General features: G+C 44.1%; 1 protein-coding gene across 1 annotated transcript in view; it reads right to left on the bottom strand.

Moving 5' to 3' along the window:
- The window catches only part of ano5a (anoctamin 5a), an 80,617-nt gene extending 68,423 nt beyond the window's left edge, over window positions 1–12,194 (bottom strand). The window contains exon 1 of the mRNA XM_055922013.1: window positions 11,918–12,194. Coding sequence (XP_055777988.1) covers window positions 11,918–11,996 — 79 coding nt within the window. The 5' untranslated portion in view covers window positions 11,997–12,194. The remainder of the gene's footprint in view (window positions 1–11,917) is intronic.
- Window positions 12,195–22,315: the final 10,121 nt, after the last annotated feature.

Raw genomic sequence — 22,315 nt, 5'->3', positions numbered from 1 at the left:
AATGGAACAGTGTATTACAGTGGAACAGTGTATTACAGTGGAACAGTGCAGTACAGTGGAACAGTGCAGTACAGTGGAACAGTGTATTACAGTGGAACAATGGAACAGTGTATTACAGTGGAACAGTGCAGTACAGTGGAACAGTGCAGTACAGTGGAACAGTGTATTACAGTGGAACAATGGAACAGTGTATTACAGTGGAACAGTGGAACAGTGTATTACAGTGGAACAGTGCAGTACAGTGGAACAGTGCAGTACAGTGGAACAGTGCAGTACAGTGGAACAGTGCAGTACAGTGGAACAGTGCAGTACAGTGGAACAGTGCACTACAGTGGAACAGTAGAGTACAGTGGAACAGTGGAACAGTGCAGTACAGTGCAGTACAGTGGATTAGTGGAACAATGCACTACAGTTGAACAGTGCACTACAGTGGAACAGTGGATTACAGTTGAACAGTGGATCACAGTGTATTACAGTGGATTACAGTGGAACAGTGCACTACAGTGGAACAGTGCACTACAGTGGAACAGTGGAACAGTGGAACAGTGCAGTACAGTGGAACAGTGCACTACAGTGGAACAGTGTATTACAGTGGAACAGTGGAACAGTGTATTACAGTGGAACAGTGCAGTACAGTGGAACAGTGGAACAGTGCAGTACAGTGGAACAGTGCAGTACAGTGGAACAGTGTATTACAGTGGAACAATGGAACAGTGTATTACAGTGGAACAGTGTATTACAGTGGAACAGTGCAGTACAGTGGAACAGTGTATTACAGTGGAACAGTGGAACAGTGTATTACAGTGGAACAGTGCAGTACAGTGGAACAGTGGAACAGTGTATTACAGTGGAACAGTGGAACAGTGTATTACAGTGGAACAGTGCAGTACAGTGGAACAGTGGAACTGTGTATTACAGTGGAACAGTGCAGTACAGTGGAACAGTGCAGTACAGTGGAACAGTGGAACAGTGCAGTACAGTGGAAAAGTGGAACAGTGTATTACAGTGGAACAGTGCAGTACAGTGGAACAGTGTAGTACAGTGGAACAGTGTATTACAGTGGTACAGTGGAACAGTGTATTACAGTGGAACAGTGCAGTACAGTGGAACAGCAGAACAGTACAGTGGAACAGTGGAACAGTGCAGTACAGTGGAACAGTAGAACAGTGCAGTACAGTGGAACAGTAGTACAGTGCAGTACAGTGGAACAGTGGAACAGTAGAACAGTGCAGTACAGTGGAACAGCAGAACAGTGCAGTACAGTGGAACAGCAGAACAGTGCAGTACGGTGGAACAGTGTAGTACAGTGGAACAGTGCAGTACAGTGGAACAGCAGAACAGTACAGTGGAACAGTGGAACAGTGCAGTACAGTGGAACAGTAGAACAGTGCAGTACAGTGGAACAGTAGTACAGTGCAGTACAGTGGAACAGTGGAACAGTAGAACAGTGCAGTACAGTGGAACAGCAGAACAGTGTATTACAGTGGAACAGTGCAGTACAGTGGAACAGTGTAGTACAGTGGAACAGTGGAACAGTGCAGTACAGTGGAACAGTGTAGTACAGTGGAACAGTGGAACAGTGCAGTACAGTGGAACAGTGTAGTACAGTGGAACAGTGGAACAGTGCAGTACAGTGGAACAGTAGAACAGTGCAGTACAGTGGAACAGCAGAACAGTGCAGTACAGTGGAACATTGTAGTACAGTGGAACAGTGGATTACAGTGGAACAGTGCAGTACAGTGGAACAGTGGAACAGTGCAGTACGGTGGAACAGTGTAGTACAGTGGAACAGTGGAACAGTGCAGTACGGTGGAACAGTGGAACAGTGCAGTACAGTGGAACAGTAGAACAGTGCAGTACAGTGGAACAGCAGAACAGTGCAGTACGGTGGAACAGTGGAACAGTGCAGTACAGTGGAACAGTGGAACAGTGCAGTACAGTGGAACAGTAGAACAGTGCAGTACAGTGGAACAGTAGAACAGTGCAGTACAGTGGAACAGTGGAACAGTGCAGTACAGTGGAACAGTAGAACAGTGCAGTACAGTGGAACAGTGGAACAGTGCAGTACAGTGGAACAGTGGAACAGTGCAGTACAGTGGAACAGTAGAACAGTGCAGTACAGTGGAACAGTAGAACAGTGCAGTACAGTGGAACAGTGGAACAGTGCAGTACAGTGGAACAGTAGAACAGTGCAGTACAGTGGAACAGTGGAACAGTGCAGTACAGTGGAACAGTAGAACAGTGCAGTACAGTGGAACAGTGCAGTACAGTGGAACAGTAGAACAGTGCAGTACAGTGGAACAGTAGAACAGTGCAGTACAGTGGAACAGTGGAACAGTGCAGTACAGTGGAACAGTAGAACAGTGCAGTACAGTGGAACAGTGGAACAGTGCAGTACAGTGGAACAGTGTAGGACAGTGGAACAGTGGAACAGTGCAGTACAGTGGAACAGTAGAACAGTGCAGTACAGTGGAACAGTGGAACAGTGCAGTACAGTGGAACAGTAGAACAGTGCAGTACAGTGGAACAGTGGAACAGTGCAGTACAGTGGAACAGTAGAACAGTGCAGTACAGTGGAACAGTAGAACAGTGCAGTACAGTGGAACAGTGGAACAGTGCAGTACAGTGGAACAGTGAAACCCGACCCTTAAATCTGATTACTTTTCCAGAAATCCTGGTAACAAGATTCCCGGATTCAACAGGACATAAGCAGGAAATCCCACCCTTGATTAATCCATGCAAGAAAGTGGCCCCAGAGTGCACACTTTGGGAGAAAGGTGGAGAAATGGGACAGAGCCTTCAACATTTCAGACTAGAACAATTCAACTGCTGCTGGCATATTGTGCTCAGTGGACTACTGTGGAATACAACGATGCAAAACTAGACTAGCACTAATTCTGCTACACCAAGAGGTAGCTTCTTATGCAGTCTTCAGTCAGCCTGCAGTCAGCCTCACACAGAACACTCGTTGTTCCCCACAGAGGACAGCTGATTACTTGGGGGAAATACCACAAGGACACAGGCCTCTCTGGACTCTCTGATCAACATCGGGGATAGGAGAAGGGAAGTGTATAAGGATCGGCGTGACTCTGTCAACAGACATAGCTCTCTGTTCAGAAAATACCACACAGCCAAGGAGGAGAGGAGAGGTGTGGGCTATAGGCTCAGATAGTGAAGGAGATGAGAGGTGTGGGCTATAGGCCCAGATAGTGAAGGAGATGAGAGGTGTGGGCTATAGGCTCAGATAGTGAAGGAGATGAGAGGTGTGGGCTATAGGCTCAGATAGTGAAGGAGAGGAGAGGTGTGGGCTATAGGCTCAGATAGTGAAGGAGTTGAGAGGTGTGGGCTATAGGCTCAGATAGTGAAGGAGATGAGAGGTGTGGGCTATAGGCTCAGATAGTGAAGGAGAGGAGAGGTGTGGGCTATAGGCTCAGATAGTGAAGGAGATGAGAGGTGTGGGCTATAGGCTCAGATAGCGAAGGAGAGGAGAGGTGTGGGCTATAGGCTCAGATAGTGAAGGAGAGGAGAGGTGTGGGCTATAGGCTCAGATAGTGAAGGAGATGAGAGGTGTGGGCTATAGGCTCAGATAGTGAAGGAGATGAGAGGTGTGGGCTATAGGCTCAGATAGTGAAGGAGATGAGAGGTGTGGGCTATAGGCTCAGATAGTGAAGGAGAGGAGAGGTGTGGGCTATAGGCTCAGATAGTGAAGGAGAGAGAGGTGTGGGCTATAGGCTCAGATAGTGAAGGAGATGAGTGGTGTGGGCTATAGGCTCAGATAGTGAAGGAGATGAGAGGTGTGGGCTATAGGCTCAGATAGTGAAGGAGATGAGAGGTGTGGGCTATAGGCTCAGATAGTGAAGGAGATGAGAGGTGTGGGCTACAGGCTCAGATAGTGAAGGAGTTGAGAGGTGTGGGCTATAGGCTCAGATAGTGAAGGAGAGGAGAGGTGTGGGCTATAGGCTCAGATAGTGAAGGAGATGAGAGGTGTGGGCTATAGGCTCAGATAGTGAAGGAGATGAGAGGTGTGGGCTATAGGCTCAGATAGTGAAGGAGATGAGAGGTGTGGGCTATAGGCTCAGATAGTGAAGGAGATGAGAGGTGTGGGCTATAGGCTCAGATAGTGAAGGAGATGAGAGGTGTGGGCTATAGGCCCAGATAGTGAAGGAGATGAGAGGTGTGGGCTATAGGCTCAGATAGTGAAGGAGTTGAGAGGTGTGGGCTATAGGCTCAGATAGTGAAGGAGATGAGAGGTGTGGGCTATAGGCCCAGATAGTGAAGGAGATGAGAGGTGTGGGCTATAGGCTCAGATAGTGAAGGAGATGAGAGGTGTGGGCTATAGGCCCAGATAGTGAAGGAGAGGAGAGGTGTGGGCTATAGGCCCAGATAGTGAAGGAGATGAGAGGTGTGGGCTATAGGCTCAGATAGTGAAGGAGATGAGAGGTGTGGGCTATAGGCTCAGATAGTGAAGGAGATGAGAGGTGTGGGCTATAGGCTCAGATGGTGAAGGAGATGAGAGGTGTGGACTATAGGCTCAGATAGTGAAGGAGTTGAGAGGTGTGGGCTATAGGCTCAGATAGTGAAGGAGATGAGAGGTGTGGGCTATAGGCTCAGATAGTGAAGGAGATGAGAGGTGTGGGCTATAGGCTCAGATAGTGAAGGAGATGAGAGGTGTGGGCTATAGGCCCAGATAGTGAAGGAGAGGAGAGGTGTGGGCTATAGGCTCAGATAGTGAAGGAGATGAGAGGTGTGGGCTATAGGCTCAGATAGTGAAGGAGATGAGAGGTGTGGGCTATAGGCTCAGATAGTGAAGGAGATGAGAGGTGTGGGCTATAGGCTCAGATAGTGAAGGAGATGAGAGGTGTGGGCTATAGGCTCAGATAGTGAAGGAGATGAGAGGTGTGGGCTATAGGCTCAGATAGTGAAGGAGATGAGAGGTGTGGGCTATAGGCCCAGATAGTGAAGGAGAGGAGAGGTGTGGGCTATAGGCCCAGATAGTGAAGGAGATGAGAGGTGTGGGCTATAGGCTCAGATAGTGAAGGAGATGAGAGGTGTGGGCTATAGGCCCAGATAGTGAAGGAGAGGAGAGGTGTGGGCTATAGGCTCAGATAGTGAAGGAGATGAGAGGTGTGGGCTATAGGCTCAGATAGTGAAGGAGAGGAGAGGTGTGGGCTATAGGCTCAGATAGTGAAGGAGATGAGAGGTGTGGGCTATAGGCTCAGATAGTGAAGGAGAGGAGAGGTGTGGGCTATAGGCTCAGATAGTGAAGGAGATGAGAGGTGTGGGCTATAGGCTCAGATAGTGAAGGAGAGGAGAGGTGTGGGCTATAGGCTCAGATAGTGAAGGAGATGAGAGGTGTGGGCTATAGGCTCAGATAGTGAAGGAGAGGAGAGGTGTGGGCTATAGGCTCAGATAGTGAAGGAGATGAGAGGTGTGGGCTATAGGCTCAGATAGTGAAGGAGATGAGAGGTGTGGGCTATAGGCTCAGATAGTGAAGGAGATGAGAGGTGTGGGCTATAGGCTCAGATAGTGAAGGAGATGAGAGGTGTGGGCTATAGGCCCAGATAGTGAAGGAGATGAGAGGTGTGGGCTATAGGCTCAGATAGTGAAGGAGATGAGAGGTGTGGGCTATAGGCTCAGATAGTGAAGGAGATGAGAGGTGTGGGCTATAGGCTCAGATAGTGAAGGAGATGAGAGGTGTGGGCTATAGGCTCAGATAGTGAAGGAGATGAGAGGTGTGGGCTATAGGCTCAGATAGTGAAGGAGATGAGAGGTGTGGGCTATAGGCTCAGATAGTGAAGGAGATGAGAGGTGTGGGCTATAGGCCCAGATAGTGAAGGAGATGAGAGGTGTGTGCTATAGGCTCAGATAGTGAAGGAGTTGAGAGGTGTGGGCTATAGGCTCAGATAGTGAAGGAGATGAGAGGTGTGGGCTATAGGCCCAGATAGTGAAGGAGATGAGAGGTGTGGGCTATAGGCTCAGATAGTGAAGGAGATGAGAGGTGTGGGCTATAGGCCCAGATAGTGAAGGAGAGGAGAGGTGTGGGCTATAGGCCCAGATAGTGAAGGAGATGAGAGGTGTGGGCTATAGGCTCAGATAGTGAAGGAGATGAGAGGTGTGGGCTATAGGCTCAGATAGTGAAGGAGATGAGAGGTGTGGGCTATAGGCTCAGATGGTGAAGGAGATGAGAGGTGTGGACTATAGGCTCAGATAGTGAAGGAGTTGAGAGGTGTGGGCTATAGGCTCAGATAGTGAAGGAGATGAGAGGTGTGGGCTATAGGCTCAGATAGTGAAGGAGATGAGAGGTGTGGGCTATAGGCTCAGATAGTGAAGGAGATGAGAGGTGTGGGCTATAGGCTCAGATAGTGAAGGAGAGGAGAGGTGTGGGCTATAGGCCCAGATAGTGAAGGAGATGAGAGGTGTGGGCTATAGGCTCAGATAGTGAAGGAGATGAGAGGTGTGGGCTATAGGCCCAGATAGTGAAGGAGAGGAGAGGTGTGGGCTATAGGCTCAGATAGTGAAGGAGATGAGAGGTGTGGGCTATAGGCTCAGATAGTGAAGGAGAGGAGAGGTGTGGGCTATAGGCTCAGATAGTGAAGGAGATGAGAGGTGTGGGCTATAGGCTCAGATAGTGAAGGAGATGAGAGGTGTGGGCTATAGGCTCAGATAGTGAAGGAGATGAGAGGTGTGGGCTATAGGCTCAGATAGTGAAGGAGATGAGAGGTGTGGGCTATAGGCTCAGATAGTGAAGGAGAGGAGAGGTGTGGGCTATAGGCTCAGATAGTGAAGGAGATGAGAGATGTGGGCTATAGGCTCAGATAGTGAAGGAGATGAGAGGTGTGGGCTATAGGCTCAGATAGTGAAGGAGATGAGAGGTGTGGGCTATAGGCTCAGATAGTGAAGGAGATGAGAGGTGTGGGCTATAGGCTCAGATAGTGAAGGAGAGGAGAGGTGTGGGCTATAGGCTCAGATAGTGAAGGAGATGAGAGGTGTGGTCTATAGGCTCAGATAGTGAAGGAGATGAGAGGTGTGGGCTATAGGCTCAGATAGTGAAGGAGAGGAGAGGTGTGGGCTATAGGCTCAGATAGTGAAGGAGATGAGAGGTGTGGGCTATAGGCTCAGATAGTGAAGGAGATGAGAGGTGTGGGCTATAGGCTCAGATAGTGAAGGAGATGAGAGGTGTGGGCTATAGGCTCAGATGGTGAAGGAGATGAGAGGTGTGGGCTATAGGCTCAGATAGTGAAGGAGAGGAGAGGTGTGGGCTATAGGCTCAGATAGTGAAGGAGATGAGAGGTGTGGGCTATAGGCTCAGATAGTGAAGGAGATGAGAGGTGTGGGCTATAGGCTCAGATAGTGAAGGAGATGAGATGTGTGGGCTATAGGCTCAGATAGTGAAGGAGAGGAGAGGTGTGGGCTATAGGTTAACAATGGAAAATATCAGTTGTTTAATACATGCAGAATTATCTACATGGTAGTTATCCAATAACTCAAAGGTTTTGATAGAAAGTCCAATTCCCCTTTAGGTTAGCTAATACACAGGGCTTAAAGGCCTAAATGTGGTGTGTGTGTCGTTGTGGCTATCTCCAGGTTATCTCTGAAGTACCAAGTTCACAATCAGTTACAGACACAATTTCAACTATAACGAGATATAAAATGATAAATGTATTTTGAAGTGCCCAAGATGCCATGTCATTGACCCCATACCTCCAGGTTGTTAAGGGAGACTACAGTAAACAGTATCCTACTTTTATATGACTTAGCTCAACCTAATGGCCCCCTATTACCTGTATAGTACATGACCTTTGACCAAAGTAGTTTTGAGACAAGTCACAGTCTTGTCAAATAACTTTGGTCTATAAGACGTGGCCTTGTTTGCTTTGCTTTCCTGTGACAGGAAACTTCACCCCGACCTATTCTACCAACTAGAGCAACTAACAAGCTGCGGCCACACGACAGATGCAACTTCCTGTTGCCTGCAGGAGGGGCAGGTACTTACCATACACCAGACACGACGCACACACGCTAATGATAGGCGGGTCAACTGTTTGTTCACCCGCACCCACCCGCAATTGCTAATAACCCATCCACAAACGCACAATTATATGTGATAAAGTGACAATGTGAGGCCTACACACGACCCAAACCCACAAATATAGAATTATATGTGTTTAAAGTGACAATGTGAGGCCTGCACACGACTCAAACCCACAAATATAGAATTATATGTGATAAAGTGACAATGTGAGGCCTGCACACGACTCAAACCCACAAATATAGAATTATATGTGTTTAAAGTGACAATGTGAGGCCTGCACACGACTCAAACCCACAAATATAGAATTATATGTGTTTAAAGTGACAATGTGAGGCCTGCACACGACTCAAACCCACAAATATAGAATTATATGTGTTTAAAGTGACAATGTGAGGCGTGCACACGACCCAAACCCACAAATATAGAACTTGCGCAGAACTATCCTTTACCTATTTGTGTGATTATTCTTGTACTTTTTCCCCCATTTTTCCCCCAATTGGTAGTTACAGTCTTGTCCCATCGTTGCTACTCCCGTACGGACTCGAAGGCGAAGGTCGAGAGCCGTGCGTCCTCCGAAACACGACCCTGCCGAGCCGCACTGCTTCTTGACACACTGCTCGCTTAACCCGGAAGCCAGCCGCACCAATGAAACACCATACAACTGGCGACCAAAGTCATCGTGCACTGCACCCGGCTCGCCACAAGGAGTCGCTAGAGCGCGATGGGACTAGGCCAAACCTCTTTTGACAGGCCTTTTTAGATAAGCCTATGTTTCTGATTATAATATCCAACATTTTGGTTGGCTTTTTGTTAGTCAACTTGTCTATAATTAGATACATGCAGCTTCTCTTCTGTCATGATCCTACTTGTTGCCCCAGTAGACTAAATAAACCCTTACTCACTACAATAATGCCATAAATCAGGGCTGTCCAACCCTGTTCCTGGAGAGATACCGTCCTCTAGGTTTAACTCCAACCCTGTTCCTGGAGAGATACCCTCCTGTAGGTTTAACTCCAACCCTGTTCCTGGAGAGATACCCTCCTGTAGGTTTTAACTCCAAACCCAGTTGTAACTAACCTGATTCAGCTTTTCAACCAGCTAATTATTAGAATCAGGTGTGCTAGATGAGGGTTGGAGTTAAAACCTACAGGAGGGTATCTCTCGGGGAACAGGGTTGGTGTTAATATATATATTTTTGCCTCAGTGGATCGATGTTAACTTTTTCTGCCCAAGTTCCCAAAAGTATTTTGGCATGTGGTGTATATTTGGCAAGCTTTCAGGTAGGCCCTAAGGCTTACAGCAGGTTAGGCACTAACGCCAGATAAAACCTCCATGTAACCTATACTGCAGATACAGTGAGTCAACCCAAACATCACACACACACACACACACACACACACACACACACACACACACACACACACACACACACACACACACACACACACACACACACACACACACACACACACACACACACACACACACACAGAGAGAGAGACATAGACCTACTAAACTTTGGACCAAATGTGATCTATGTCTGAGATAAATCAGTTTATATCTTAAGGCCAGGCACCACACCCTCATAGAGTAATTTTTTCCCCTTTAAATTACATCACAATCAACTTTTACCAGTTGAATGTAGACACAAACTTCATACTTTATTGTATTACAATTTTCCTGAAATATCTTATTATAATATGCAAATGATGCAATATCTAATTAAATATGCACATATTTGCATATTGCGTAAATACATTTTTCTGGACGTGGATGAAGTAGCAGGCGGAGTATTTCTTCCAGCTCAGAGAAAGAGGAGGGGTACTGACTAATAGCATGACCATGTTAAGCCTAAAAAGGAATTCTCGACAAGTCCGGGTCTGACCATGAGGCAGCCTGGGCAGTGTGTTAAAGGGGAGGTCTGAAAACCGACAGTTTACTCTCCGGACAAAAAAAACGGAGTTAAAATTCATTCAAATGTTAATGATGGTAGTATGATAAACTGAAGAAAAATATACATTTTCATCCAAGTATTTTACATTTTTATGTTTACTTATTGAAAATACCAATATTTAATGGACCAAAAGAGCAACAAAATATTCAAATTGTTAGGTAGATGTAAATATTTATTATCAGCCTGGCCTTAAAACTGGCCTTGTTGTGTTGTTGGAAAACAAAGACACCTTGGCAGTGTTATCTGTGCAGTTTATGATGCTCTTCTTCTTTAATCTCTTCTTCCCTATCCTAATCTCCATCACCATGGTGATATACCACATAGACTGTAAAAAGAGACACATGAACCTTGTCCACCACAATCAACAACGCACCCTTCATTGAGTCATTGGCTCATAGGGAAGTAGTCAAAAGTAGTGCACTATAATAGGAAATAGGGTGCCATGGCCTCTGGTCTAAAGTAGTGCACTATATAGGGAATAGGGTGCCATGGCCCCTGGTCTAAAGTAGTGTACTATTAGGGAATAGGGTGCTGTTTAGGGTGTAACCTGAGCCATTCTCACTCACATCTCAGGTTTAAGTACAATAGACGTTTCTCTCTGTTATAACTTCTACATTATAAACTGGGTGGTTTGAGCGCCTGAATGCTGATTGGCTGACAGCCGTGGTATATCAGACCGTATACTACTGTTATGGCAAAACATTTCTTTGTACTCTTCGTACTAATTACGGTGGTAACCAGTTTATAAAAGCAATACCGCACCTCAGGGGTTTGTGGTATACGGCCAATATACCACGGCTAAGGGCTGTATCCAGGTACTCTGCGTTGCGGCATACGTAAGAACAACCCTTAGCTGTGGTATATTGGCCATATTCCACAAACTCCTGAGGTGCGTTATTGCTTAAGTAACTACTGTACTAGGGTTCAGGTTAGGTTTAAGTATCAAAGACATCTCTCTGTCATTACTTCTCTACAGTAAGTACTGAACTAAAGAACATGGTGACAGACAGTCATCTAAAAAGAATGCTGAGGATTGGGGTGCATTCAAAGTAATCCCATCTCATCTTTTTTTACAGTACTACCATAGATGGTAAGGCTATAAAACGTTGCTTTGCTGACAAAGTTATGCTCAGCAGCTGTAGGGAACGTTTACTTGTAGCCTGTGTATATGAAATGCTATTCTGTATTCTGAAGCAAGCGAGACTATTTCTTCCAGATCAGAGAGAGAGAGGGGGGTTCCCCATTAACAACATGACCAAGTTAAGCTTAAAAAGGAATGCTCGACAAATCCGGGTGCCGACCATGAGGCAGGCTCCGTAGTGTGTTAAAGGGGAGGTCAGAAATCCAACACTTTACTCTCCGGACAAAAACTGATTTAACAATGACTATGCTGATAATACACAGTAAAACGGCGACCAGTGGTAAAACATAAAGTCTTGGATAGATTGAATAGCACCATTATTATAATACTTTATCGATGTCCATGTTCCTGCATGGTAATGTAATTACTGTATTTTAAGAAATCTTTAAGAGGTTGCTGATATTTTAAACCGTATCAATCTGAGTAGTCTACAGATCTACTGTAAATCAACTTCTAAAATAATGGCTTTATTCAATAAAACGGTAAATTGTTGGGGTCTGGGACATTAATTTTGTACATGACAAAGTGTGTATTAGGCCTAGCTCATGTTTACGGTCCCTTCGGTTGAGTTGGTCTGCATAGAATACAATTAAATGCGTAACTGTTAGGCCTATAAGCAACAATATGATTGTATAAACTACAGATCAATCTACATCTCATACCTAAAGACAAATAACGTACTCATTTGATTATCAAAAAGCTGTAAACAAGCAAGAGCATGGAACATCAACCCGTTCAATGCGGCGCTGTCTGCCTAACTAGTCTGACACAAGTAAACCGAACAATTTACCATCACATAGGGAGTTCCGGCTCATCTCAATCAAAGTTTCATCTGCAATCTTTCCCGTTAGTCGACTCCTGTCACTCATCTTGCCAAGCCCTTGCGAAACGACCGTCGGCCCGGTAAAAACACAGAGGATCGGGTATCTTTTGAGTCAGGGCTCCAACGCCCACGCCTTACGCTCCGGACGCACTTTGAGCGGTAAATGTACTGCTGCTACCTTCTCAAGATGAATCTTGAAACAGCGCTCAAGAGACACTACCAAGCCCCAAAGTCCCCTGACAAAAAATATTGTCATTAAAGGGGAGGGGCCTGCCTCCAAAACTCTGTCGGCAATGAGCTGGTTACGTTCAACCGTTACAGACTGTGTAACACAAGATTGGCCTACTTTATAAAATCATCGTACAAAGTGATTCAAAGGACAAGATCATAAAATAATTCTTACTGCTTTAATGTGGCCAAAAAAAAGTGGCTTTATAGGACAGCTTTGTCATTTAATCTTAGTAGGAACTGAATTGGCGTTTAGTTATTCTATTCTAATCCCGTTGCACGGTATTCTGCAACAGGGTAAACAACTGAAATAGCGGAGCAACGATGGTGACAAAAAGGGCAAAAAGGCCGTTAAGTGCCTAACGGTTTATTAGGTGCCAGAGGGCAGGATGTCCAGAATGTAGGCATCAGTGAATACAAGGCAAAAACACAACAAATACATGGGAAAACCCCAACTAAATACATGCACACTAACCGAAAAGGATCAGTGATGTAAAGTACTTAAGTAAAAATACTTTAAAGTAGTATTTAAGTCGTTTATTTGGGTATCTGTACTTAACTTTACTACTTCTATATTTTTTACAACTTTTACTTTTACTTCACTACATTCCTAAATAAAATATATATATTTTTACTCCATATATTTTCCATGATACCCAAAAGTACTGAGTACAAAATGTCTCGTTACATTTTGAATAGTCAGCAGGACAGGAAAATGGTTCAATTCACGCACTTATCAAGAGAACATCCCTGGTCATCCCTACTGCCTCTGATCTGGCAGACTCACTAAACACACAAGCTTTGTTTGTAAATGATGTCTGAGTGTTGGAGTGTGCCCCTGGCAAACTCCAACAAGAAAATGGTGCTTAATGTAAGGATGTTTTGAAATGATTTATACTTTTACTTTTGATACTTAAGTATATTTTACAAATAACATTTACTTTTGATACTTAAGTGTATTTAAACCCAAATACTTTTAGACTTTTACTCAGGTAGTATTTTACTGGGTGACTTTTACTCACTTTTACTTGAGTAATTTTCTATTAAGGTATCTTTACTTTTACTAAAGAATGACAATTGAGTACTTTTTCCACCACTGAAAAGGCTTGACATATATATTTTTACCTTTATTTAACTAGGCAAGTCAGTTAAGAACAAATTATTATTTACAATGACAACCTACCCCAGCCAAACCTGGTCAACACTGGGACAACTGTGCCCACTATCACAGCTGGATGTGATACAGCCTGGATTCAAACCAGGGACTGTAGTGATACCTCTTGCACTGAGATGCAGTGCCTTAGACCACTGCGCCACTCGGGAGCCCAACAACTTTTAGCTGGATAAACTTTTACAACAAATGCCTAAATGCCTATGGAACAGCTCACAGCAATGTGTGCACAGAGCTCGCCAGCTTGTAGTCCAAAACCCCCAAAATGAGTTACCTCTGGTTCGTTCAGCCATGGGAACAAATGAATGGGGAAAGAATAGGGTTTTGGGATAAACGCCCAAAATAAGGTCTGAGTTTAACACAGGTTTAGGAGATCTTTTATGTTTGGGGCGGCAGGTAGCCTGGTGGTTAGAGCGTTGGACTAGTAAACAAAAGGTTGCAAGATCAAATCCCCGAGCTGACAAGGTAAACATCTGCTGTTCTGTCCCTGAACAAGGCAGTTAACCCACTGTTCCTAGACCATCATTGTAAATAAGAATTTGTTCCTAACTGACTTGCCTAGTTTAAATAAAGGTGAACATAATAAATTCTATGAGATAATATCAGTCAGTTAACATGACCTTTATGGATTATCAAACCTTTAATGTGCTTTTTTTAAAATTACATAATTTTTTTTAATCACTAAAAGTGACGTTAGCTGATGAAGATTATCTCATAGATTAAAACGTATTATATCTCCTTAACCTGTGTGGACCATGGACCTTATTTTCAGGCGTTTGTTTAAAAAAAACTTTAAAAACGCCATTCATTTCCCCATAGGCTTTGTCTAACAAAACCATGGCGCAGTTAGTGCCTACAACAAGAGACCATTACTATTTATATTTATTAGGTCTGTGTTCTCTGTTACAGAACAATTATGGGCACAGATAGAACAACGAGACAGATATTTCACCAGATGTATAAATGTGAAGCGTCTGCTTGGCGTTTCCGCTCACTACCAAATATGGTAATGAGAGGAAGCCCAGTGGCCGGCAGTGGGAGAAGATGGAAGGAGAGGAATTTTGTCTCACTGTTCTGCACATTTTCTCATTGATAAAACATTTGATCTCAATACAGTTTTCTTTTCTCAAAACTACAATCCGTTATGAACAGAGTTGACTAAGTTTTGTAGACTTTGCCATTTAAATAGAAAGTCGCGTAGTTTAGGAGCGCAAAGTCGAATTGAGTTATTGTACACGTGCACTTCAGAGTAGGCGTTCCCTAACTGCAATATGCAAATATATGCTAGAACACGCCAATAGGATCTCGCTAGCTTGTGCTTGTTCTGCCCACTATGATTCATTTTCACCCATTGGAAAGACAGGCTGTGGTCTATCTTGGGTTAGTTATAAAAAATCTTCAGTATGTGTAGCTGCAGCCCGTTATGAAGACCAGAATATGGGCGAGTGGTTGTCGAAAGACGTGGGTGTATGGAAAGCGAATCAGCTAATTGGGCAGATTTGTTGTCACTCAATACCGTTTTGCGTGGCTGATTGGGATGCACTACGAGTCGATACTACGCCACCAGTGCTCTGGTGAAGTGCTTTCTACCGTGAGGGTATCATGGTTGTGTCGCCGGAGGTAGCTACGTGGTCATGTTTTAAATGTACCATCGCTGGAGTGACTCTGTTAATAGGCGTGTCGAGACAAGTGGGAGGATAAGGAGCACATGGGAATTGAAGGAGCACTGATTGAAGATCAGGCGTTGTTGGATGGTTGCTCTGTGATTCGTTACGGTTTTGATTGAGCGGTGTTGCGGACCGTGTGTCAATTCCGGCCAGCCTGGGGACGAGTGTTATCGTGTGAAACAAGACTGGGATAGTCTAATCTTGATAGAATTATACTGTGTCAGTTGAATGTTAACGAAACACAAATAACAAACACCTATCTTATAAACTAAAATAAAATTTTATGTCACTTTTTTACCAATACATATTAACTCATTATGACGTCTGTTTGGCTATCATATAATTACAATAAAATAGTTTTTTTTGTTAAAAAGGCTTTTTATAATTACTGTTGTAGGTTATTATTAGGCACTAAACAGACTATACAGATTTTTCATTTACCAGTAAATCTATATTTCCTTATTACCATCATAGGATGACAATAAAATAGTTTTTTAGCTCAATAATCTACTCTTGTAGAAGTACTGGACAACTTCTCTGTATTGTATTGTAATGACCTGACTAGATCATAAAGGAACAATTGTCCAGACAGAGAGTAGAGTTTACGAATTGACGGTTTATTAACCCAACTTTACACTGGCTACTGTTTGGCCGTAGCCCACGCCAAATAAACGAAAGATAATCCACAAGCCAACCGTGACCTTCTCTTGTGAAGGCCAGACGTAAGAGAGAGAACAAAAGCTAAACCTGGTCTTAACTTCCAATGCTCCACCCCCCTGCCCAACCCCCCTCCACGCCACTCCACCAACCGCCAGGATGCCCGGGCATCAGAACATTCCAGGCATTCCCGTGATTGGCAGATAGCAGGTTGATTGGCATGTCGGACCCCGCGAACACTGGGTACTGGTAAGTACAACACAACCACCTCCTAGCCTAACACATAACACACAGCTGTCTGTGCGGGTCGCTACAGTATTGTCACTCTATTCAATGACCAGGTCAACAATAAAAATCCATCAATATTACTCCTACCAGAAATCCATTGTAAATCCACTGTAGGCAGCATAACATAATATAAAAAGACTAACCTAATGACTTCTGCGTTAAAGTGTGACTGAAACTGTGTTAACATGCTCAAAATCAAACTCTCAGTCGTCTCTGACAGTTTGACCATCTGGGAGAATAATTGGTCTTAATTGGCCATGTGTACTCTTAAATCTCAACCTGGCAGAGACAGAAGAGGAATGGCCACTCCTCTCTAGGTTTGATAAGGACATGTGCAGTATATTTCTATATGTATTATATAAAATCATGATTTGGTGGGCTATATATGTTAAGGACATATCTGGTGCAAAGCGTCACTTCTCAGTCTGATTTATTTTTTTCGATTGTCACTGTCAAATACACGAAATATCGCCTAACTAGTCAAGCTAAATAAAGTTAAACAATCTTGAACCACAGATTTTCCATAGGGTATAAGTCATGATAGAGGGAGTCAAAAATCACACATCAATGTTTAGCTTGGTCGTGTGCCTAATGGTTAGAGCTTTGGGCCAGTAATCAAAAGGTTGCTGGATCGAATCCCCGTAGCTGACAACGGGGGAAAAAATATATATCTGTTGTTCTGCCCCTGGACAAGACAGTTAACCCACTGTTCCCTGGTAGGCTGTCATTGTAAATAAGACTTTGTTCTTAACTGACTTGCCTAGTTAAATAAAGGTTAAATAAAAATGAATGTGGTGTACAGTATAACCAAGAGTCTCGAAGCAGTCGAAAATAGTCAGGTTTTATTCCCCATTCTTTACAATTCTAAACTTTGGTGAAGGGTGAAGTGGAACAACAATAAAAAATAAAAAACAATTTGCCTTTAGGTAAATCTGTGGCTAAGACTTAGCTGCTAACATTTCTAGCTAGCTTCTTTAACAGACTAACGTTAGGTTAGCTAGCTTCTTTAACAGACTAACGTTAGGTTAGCTAGCTTCTTTAACAGACTAACGTTAGGTTAGCTAGCTTCTTTAACAGACTAACGTTAGATTAGCTAGCTTGATATACAGTTAACACATTTATGTTACACATCATTAAAAACCAAGTAGCTAGCTACATCTATGAAGAACATAGATACTGGTAGCTAGCTAACGTTACACCAAATACAGAGCTCTAACTGAGTAGCAAAATGTTACGTTAGCTGAAATATCTACCGCCATCTCTACCGAACACGCACTGAAAGTTTGAAACACAACGGCCAAAGCAGCCCCCCAAAACGGTCTTCTTCTTCTATGAGGTTTAATGGCAGTTGGCATCCAATTTGTTGCATTACCGCCACCTACTAGTATGGATTACAACTCCCTTATACATGCCCTGAAAAATTTACTAAATAAATGCCCTACCATCTAACACTACACTCACTCATTTCAAAATTATATAAAATAAAATTAACACCACCCTACTCCACTAATTAAATGTATTTATTCCTACCTCATGCCATCATCCTGAAAGGATGGGACATCACCACTTAACACATCCTGTTACTCTTCTGATATCAAGTCTCACACACCCAAATACCTCTCTGCAGCTGCCACCACAACCTCAATTTTCTGCGACTTCCGTTCCATCCCTGCAGTTCAGTTGATAACCATTGTTATAAATGCTAAAAATCCAATCTTACTGAAACTTATTTCACTTTTTGTCCTATCCCTCTGTACTGGTATATCTCTACTACTCTCACCACTCTTCCCCCTTGAACCATCTTCCTCTACTTTCTTCACTGCCTCAGCATATGACAACTTCTGCTCTACTCTAACCCTGGAAACCTCAACCTGCATCTCTCGCACGGGACATGTCTGATCCCCAGCCCCATGGGCACCCCTACAATTAACACATTCCACTACTTTCCCCAATACTACACATTCCTTTGTCTCATGCCTTTCTGCACACTTCCACACACCTTGGACCCTCCCTCCTACACACTGCTGCCACATGCCCATAAGCTTGACACCTGTAACATCGTAATGTATTCGGCACGTACGCTCGTACAGGATAACTTATATATCCTAACTTCACTTTGTCGAGCAAAGACTCAACTTCAAAACTCAAAAGAACAGACAATGACTCTTCTGTTTACCCACTCTCGTCACCCTGTCTGCGTCGTATCAAATGACGAGCATCACATACACCGGGAATCTTTCCCCTTAACTGGTCAACTTTTATATTTACTGCTACCCTAGTTATCACTCCTTTCATTGGCGCTCTTTTCTTGAGAGTGAAACAATTCACTTTCCTTGCCCCCGTTCGTTTTACTCCGAGCACATTCTCCCTCTGACCAACAGAAACACAAACAATTATCACTAGACCACTTCTGGTTACCCCCACCGATTCCACAGTACTGTGAGGATTGAAAATATGTTTGGCCTATAATGGGGGTCTGTGTGTGTGCTGGAAGTAACATTTTGCCCCAGATAGTGTGCTGAGAAGCTGTGGTTAACCTTGAGCGGGAACAGTATGTTTTCTATGCAGGTGCAAATAGCTCAACAATGTTGCAGAACTGTCTGACCTCAGTTTCTAGGGTGTGGGAGCGTAATCTACACAGCAACAGCGCTGGACATCTGGAGCGCTTTGGGGCTGGGACCAGCCTGGGCGCCACCAATAGGCTAGTGAGTCTAGACCACGCTCAGCCTCTACTTTGACAGACCAACTCTGGAGTTGGAACTATTTCTGTCCTAGTATAAAAAAGAACTCTGTTGAATTCAAGTCAGTTCTCTGCTTTACCCTGCGTGGTGATACAGTGAACCCGTATATACGAAAATTGCATTTACCATTTATCGCTTGAGTTTAATAAAAATACTTAAAGTATATTCGGTGACTCTGAATCACATTTTATCCTGATACCAGATTTGATTGACGCAACCCTTGACGTTACCCAGCTATTTTTTCACCCACCTTGAAACCACAAATGGATCAGCCAAAAGGTGCACTTTTTCCATAAACTTCACTCCTACTGTCACAGACTCATCTTTTTCCTGATCCTCGGTGCATTACCTCGGTATCCAATAACTTCACCTCACCTACCACCTCTGATACTTCACCCTCATTCCCTTCCATTTCTCCTCCTGTCTTCAGCCCCCTCTGCTGACACTTTCTACCATTCTTCTTTAACAAACCATCTCCCTTTTTTCCACCATTTTTATCCGACTCAAGCTCACCCTCTTCTTCCCTCCCTCTCTCTCTTAGACCTCCTCCCCCTCTCTTTTTCCCTCCATTCCTCCTCCCCAAAACAGTCTTGAGTGACAACAAATCAGCCCAATTGGCACTGCTCTCCTACTTTTCTCGACACGCCCATTATAAGAGTCACTCAAGGGATGCAGCTACCTACGACTACCCCTTTCTCTAAAAGCCAACTTATGCTTGAACCGAAATTGTGGTCGGAGGCGCCGTATGGATAGTGTGACATAATTGCAGAGTCTCCGGAACAACGCAGAGGCCAAATTGAGCTCCGTACCACATCGCTGTGCGCCTCTCAAATAATTTTGTAACAATGCGGAGGGCTCGGTATAGCTCCTCATTGACATGATTGGTTGACGGCGGTTGAGGGCGGGAAGTCCTGTATAAACACAAACTCACTTCCTTGACAACTTCCTTCACGACAGCTCGAAGCTGCTCTGTGAAGCGCCAGAAGTATGAATGCTCTGACTTCTGCAGAGGCCGTATCTCCGTATCTCCGTATCTCCGTATCTCCGTATCTCCGTATCTCCGTATCTCCGTATCTCCGTATCTCCGTATCTCCGTATCACCGTATCTCCGTATCTCCGTATCTCCGTATCTCCGTATCACCGTATCACCGTATCTCCGTATCTCCGTATCTCCGTATCTCCGTATCTCCGTATCTCCGTATCACCGTATCACCGTATCTCCGTATCTCCGTATCACCGTATCTCCGTATCTCCGTATCTCCGTATCACCGTATCTCCGTATCTCCGTATCTCCGTATCACCGTATCTCCGTATCTCCGTATCACCGTATCTCCGTATCTCCGTATCTCCGTATCTCCGTATCTCCGTATCTCCGTATCACCGTATCACCGTATCACCGTATCTCCGTATCTCCGTATCTCCGTATCACCGTATCTCCGTATCACCGTATCTCCGTATCTCCGTATCTCCGTATCTCCGTATCACCGTATCTCCGTATCTCCGTATCACCGTATCTCCGTATCTCCGTATCTCCGTATCTCCGTATCTCCGTATCACCGTATCACCGTATCACCGTATCTCCGTATCACCGTATCACCGTATCACCGTATCACCGTATCACCGTATCTCCGTATCTCCGTATCACCGTATCTCCGTATCTCCGTATCTCCGTATCTCCGTATCTCCGTATCTCCGTATCTCCGTATCTCCGTATCTCCGTATCACCGTATCTCCGTATCTCCGTATCTCCGTATCTCCGTATCTCCGTATCTCCGTATCTCCGTATCACCGTATCTCCGTATCTCCGTATCTCCGTATCACCGTATCACCGTATCTCCGTATCTCCGTATCTCCGTATCTCCGTATCTCCGTATCACCGTATCTCCGTATCTCCGTATCTCCGTATCACCGTATCACCGTATCTCCGTAAATGCTGCACGGCCAATGCAGACGTCAGATTGACCATGCAGCGCCTTTTACAGAACCTATATCAGACTGTGCTATCCTTGGGACGTCCCAATTATGCACCTGTGACGTCACTCAATTTAAGATAAAAATGTTAAGCTGGGGGGGCAACCTTAACCAAATTCACATAGAAATACGAGTTTGTTTTAAAAACGAAAATGTACAATTATTTGTGTAAAATGTACAGTAAAATACGACTCAGACCCATCCTCTGGGTTTAAAACAGAGGGATAGACTACGACTGATTAGCACTTAGGTTAAAAGTATATTTTCTATTTGGAAACTGTTGTTGATGTTGACACACGCTAAACAATAAACGGACCATGGATTATCTATGCATAGAACTTGTTTTAACCTAAGCCTAAATACCGATGTTACACAGTATCAAGAACACGGACAGAATATAGCTGCAAGCAGCAATGTCGGGGTTCAGTTATGGGCCCATTGTGCCACTATCAGAACCAATTGGACACATTGCCCTGGTATGAGTAACTTTGCTACTGTTTCCTATGCATGTCATATATCAGAACACAAAATCAAACTGATCATGCAATATATTATGCTTTTGATGTATTTTGGACCATTTTCAATGATACTTTCAAACATAGTTTTCTGCAGAACCTCTGGACCGATCGGCACCAAATTTGGTACATAGCATCTAAATCAAATGTATTTATATAGCCCTTCTTACATCAGCTGATATATCAAAGTGCTGTACAGAAACCCAGCCTAAAACCCCAAACAGCAAGCAATGCAGGTGTAGAAGCACGGTGGCTAGGAAAAACTCCCTAGAAAGGCCAAAACCTAGGAAGAAACCTAGAGAGGAACCAGGCTATGAGGGGTGGCCAGTCCTCTTCTGGCTGTGCCGGGTGGAGATTATAACAGAACATGGCCAGGATGTTCAAATGTTCACCTATAGACGCACATCTTTTATTTTCCAAGACTTTTGCTCAAACAATATGGATGCTATGAGCCAATGAGCTTGCATGAATGTTTATTTCCCGTCCAATAGCTCCACCATGTGGCCAAACTGACGCATACTTCACAGCTTTGCTAAAACCCATATCCCTGAGCATGTGTGTCAAATCCCATCATTCTGAGTCAAACCAATCAAGAGATATGAACATGTGCCTGTTATAGCGCCACCGTGTGGTCGATCTGAATTGTTCTCGCATATGTTGAGTCTTGACAGTATTTTGAATATGTGTTAGCAGTTTTGTTACAATACGAATATCTGATATAAATGAATGACTGATTTATAGGCATTTATGTGCGAGACCGCGTCCATGTGAACGGTTATATACTGTTAGAATGTCAGGCTAAGGCCTAGTTCTCTGTGACATTTTAATGGCCGAAAGCATGGATAGGAAGACCCCCCCCCCCCCCCCCCCCCCCACACACACACACACACACACACACACACACACACACACACACACACACACACACACACACACACACACACACACACACACACACACACACACACACACAAGAATAAGTTACCCGTACACTCCTACATGGAGCACAAAGGAGAATGAACATTGAGAGAAAAACTGATATTGACTTTAGAAAATAAGAAAAATAAGAAAAAATGATTTGGAATTTATTAAAATAATAATTAAATGTTCAATGTTAAAGGTTGGAA

This window comes from Salvelinus fontinalis, chromosome 5 (genome assembly GCF_029448725.1).
Source record: "Salvelinus fontinalis isolate EN_2023a chromosome 5, ASM2944872v1, whole genome shotgun sequence".
Lineage (NCBI taxonomy): Eukaryota > Metazoa > Chordata > Actinopteri > Salmoniformes > Salmonidae > Salvelinus > Salvelinus fontinalis.
Note: the sequence above shows the minus strand (reverse complement) of the source record. Positions and strands in the feature narration are given on the sequence as shown.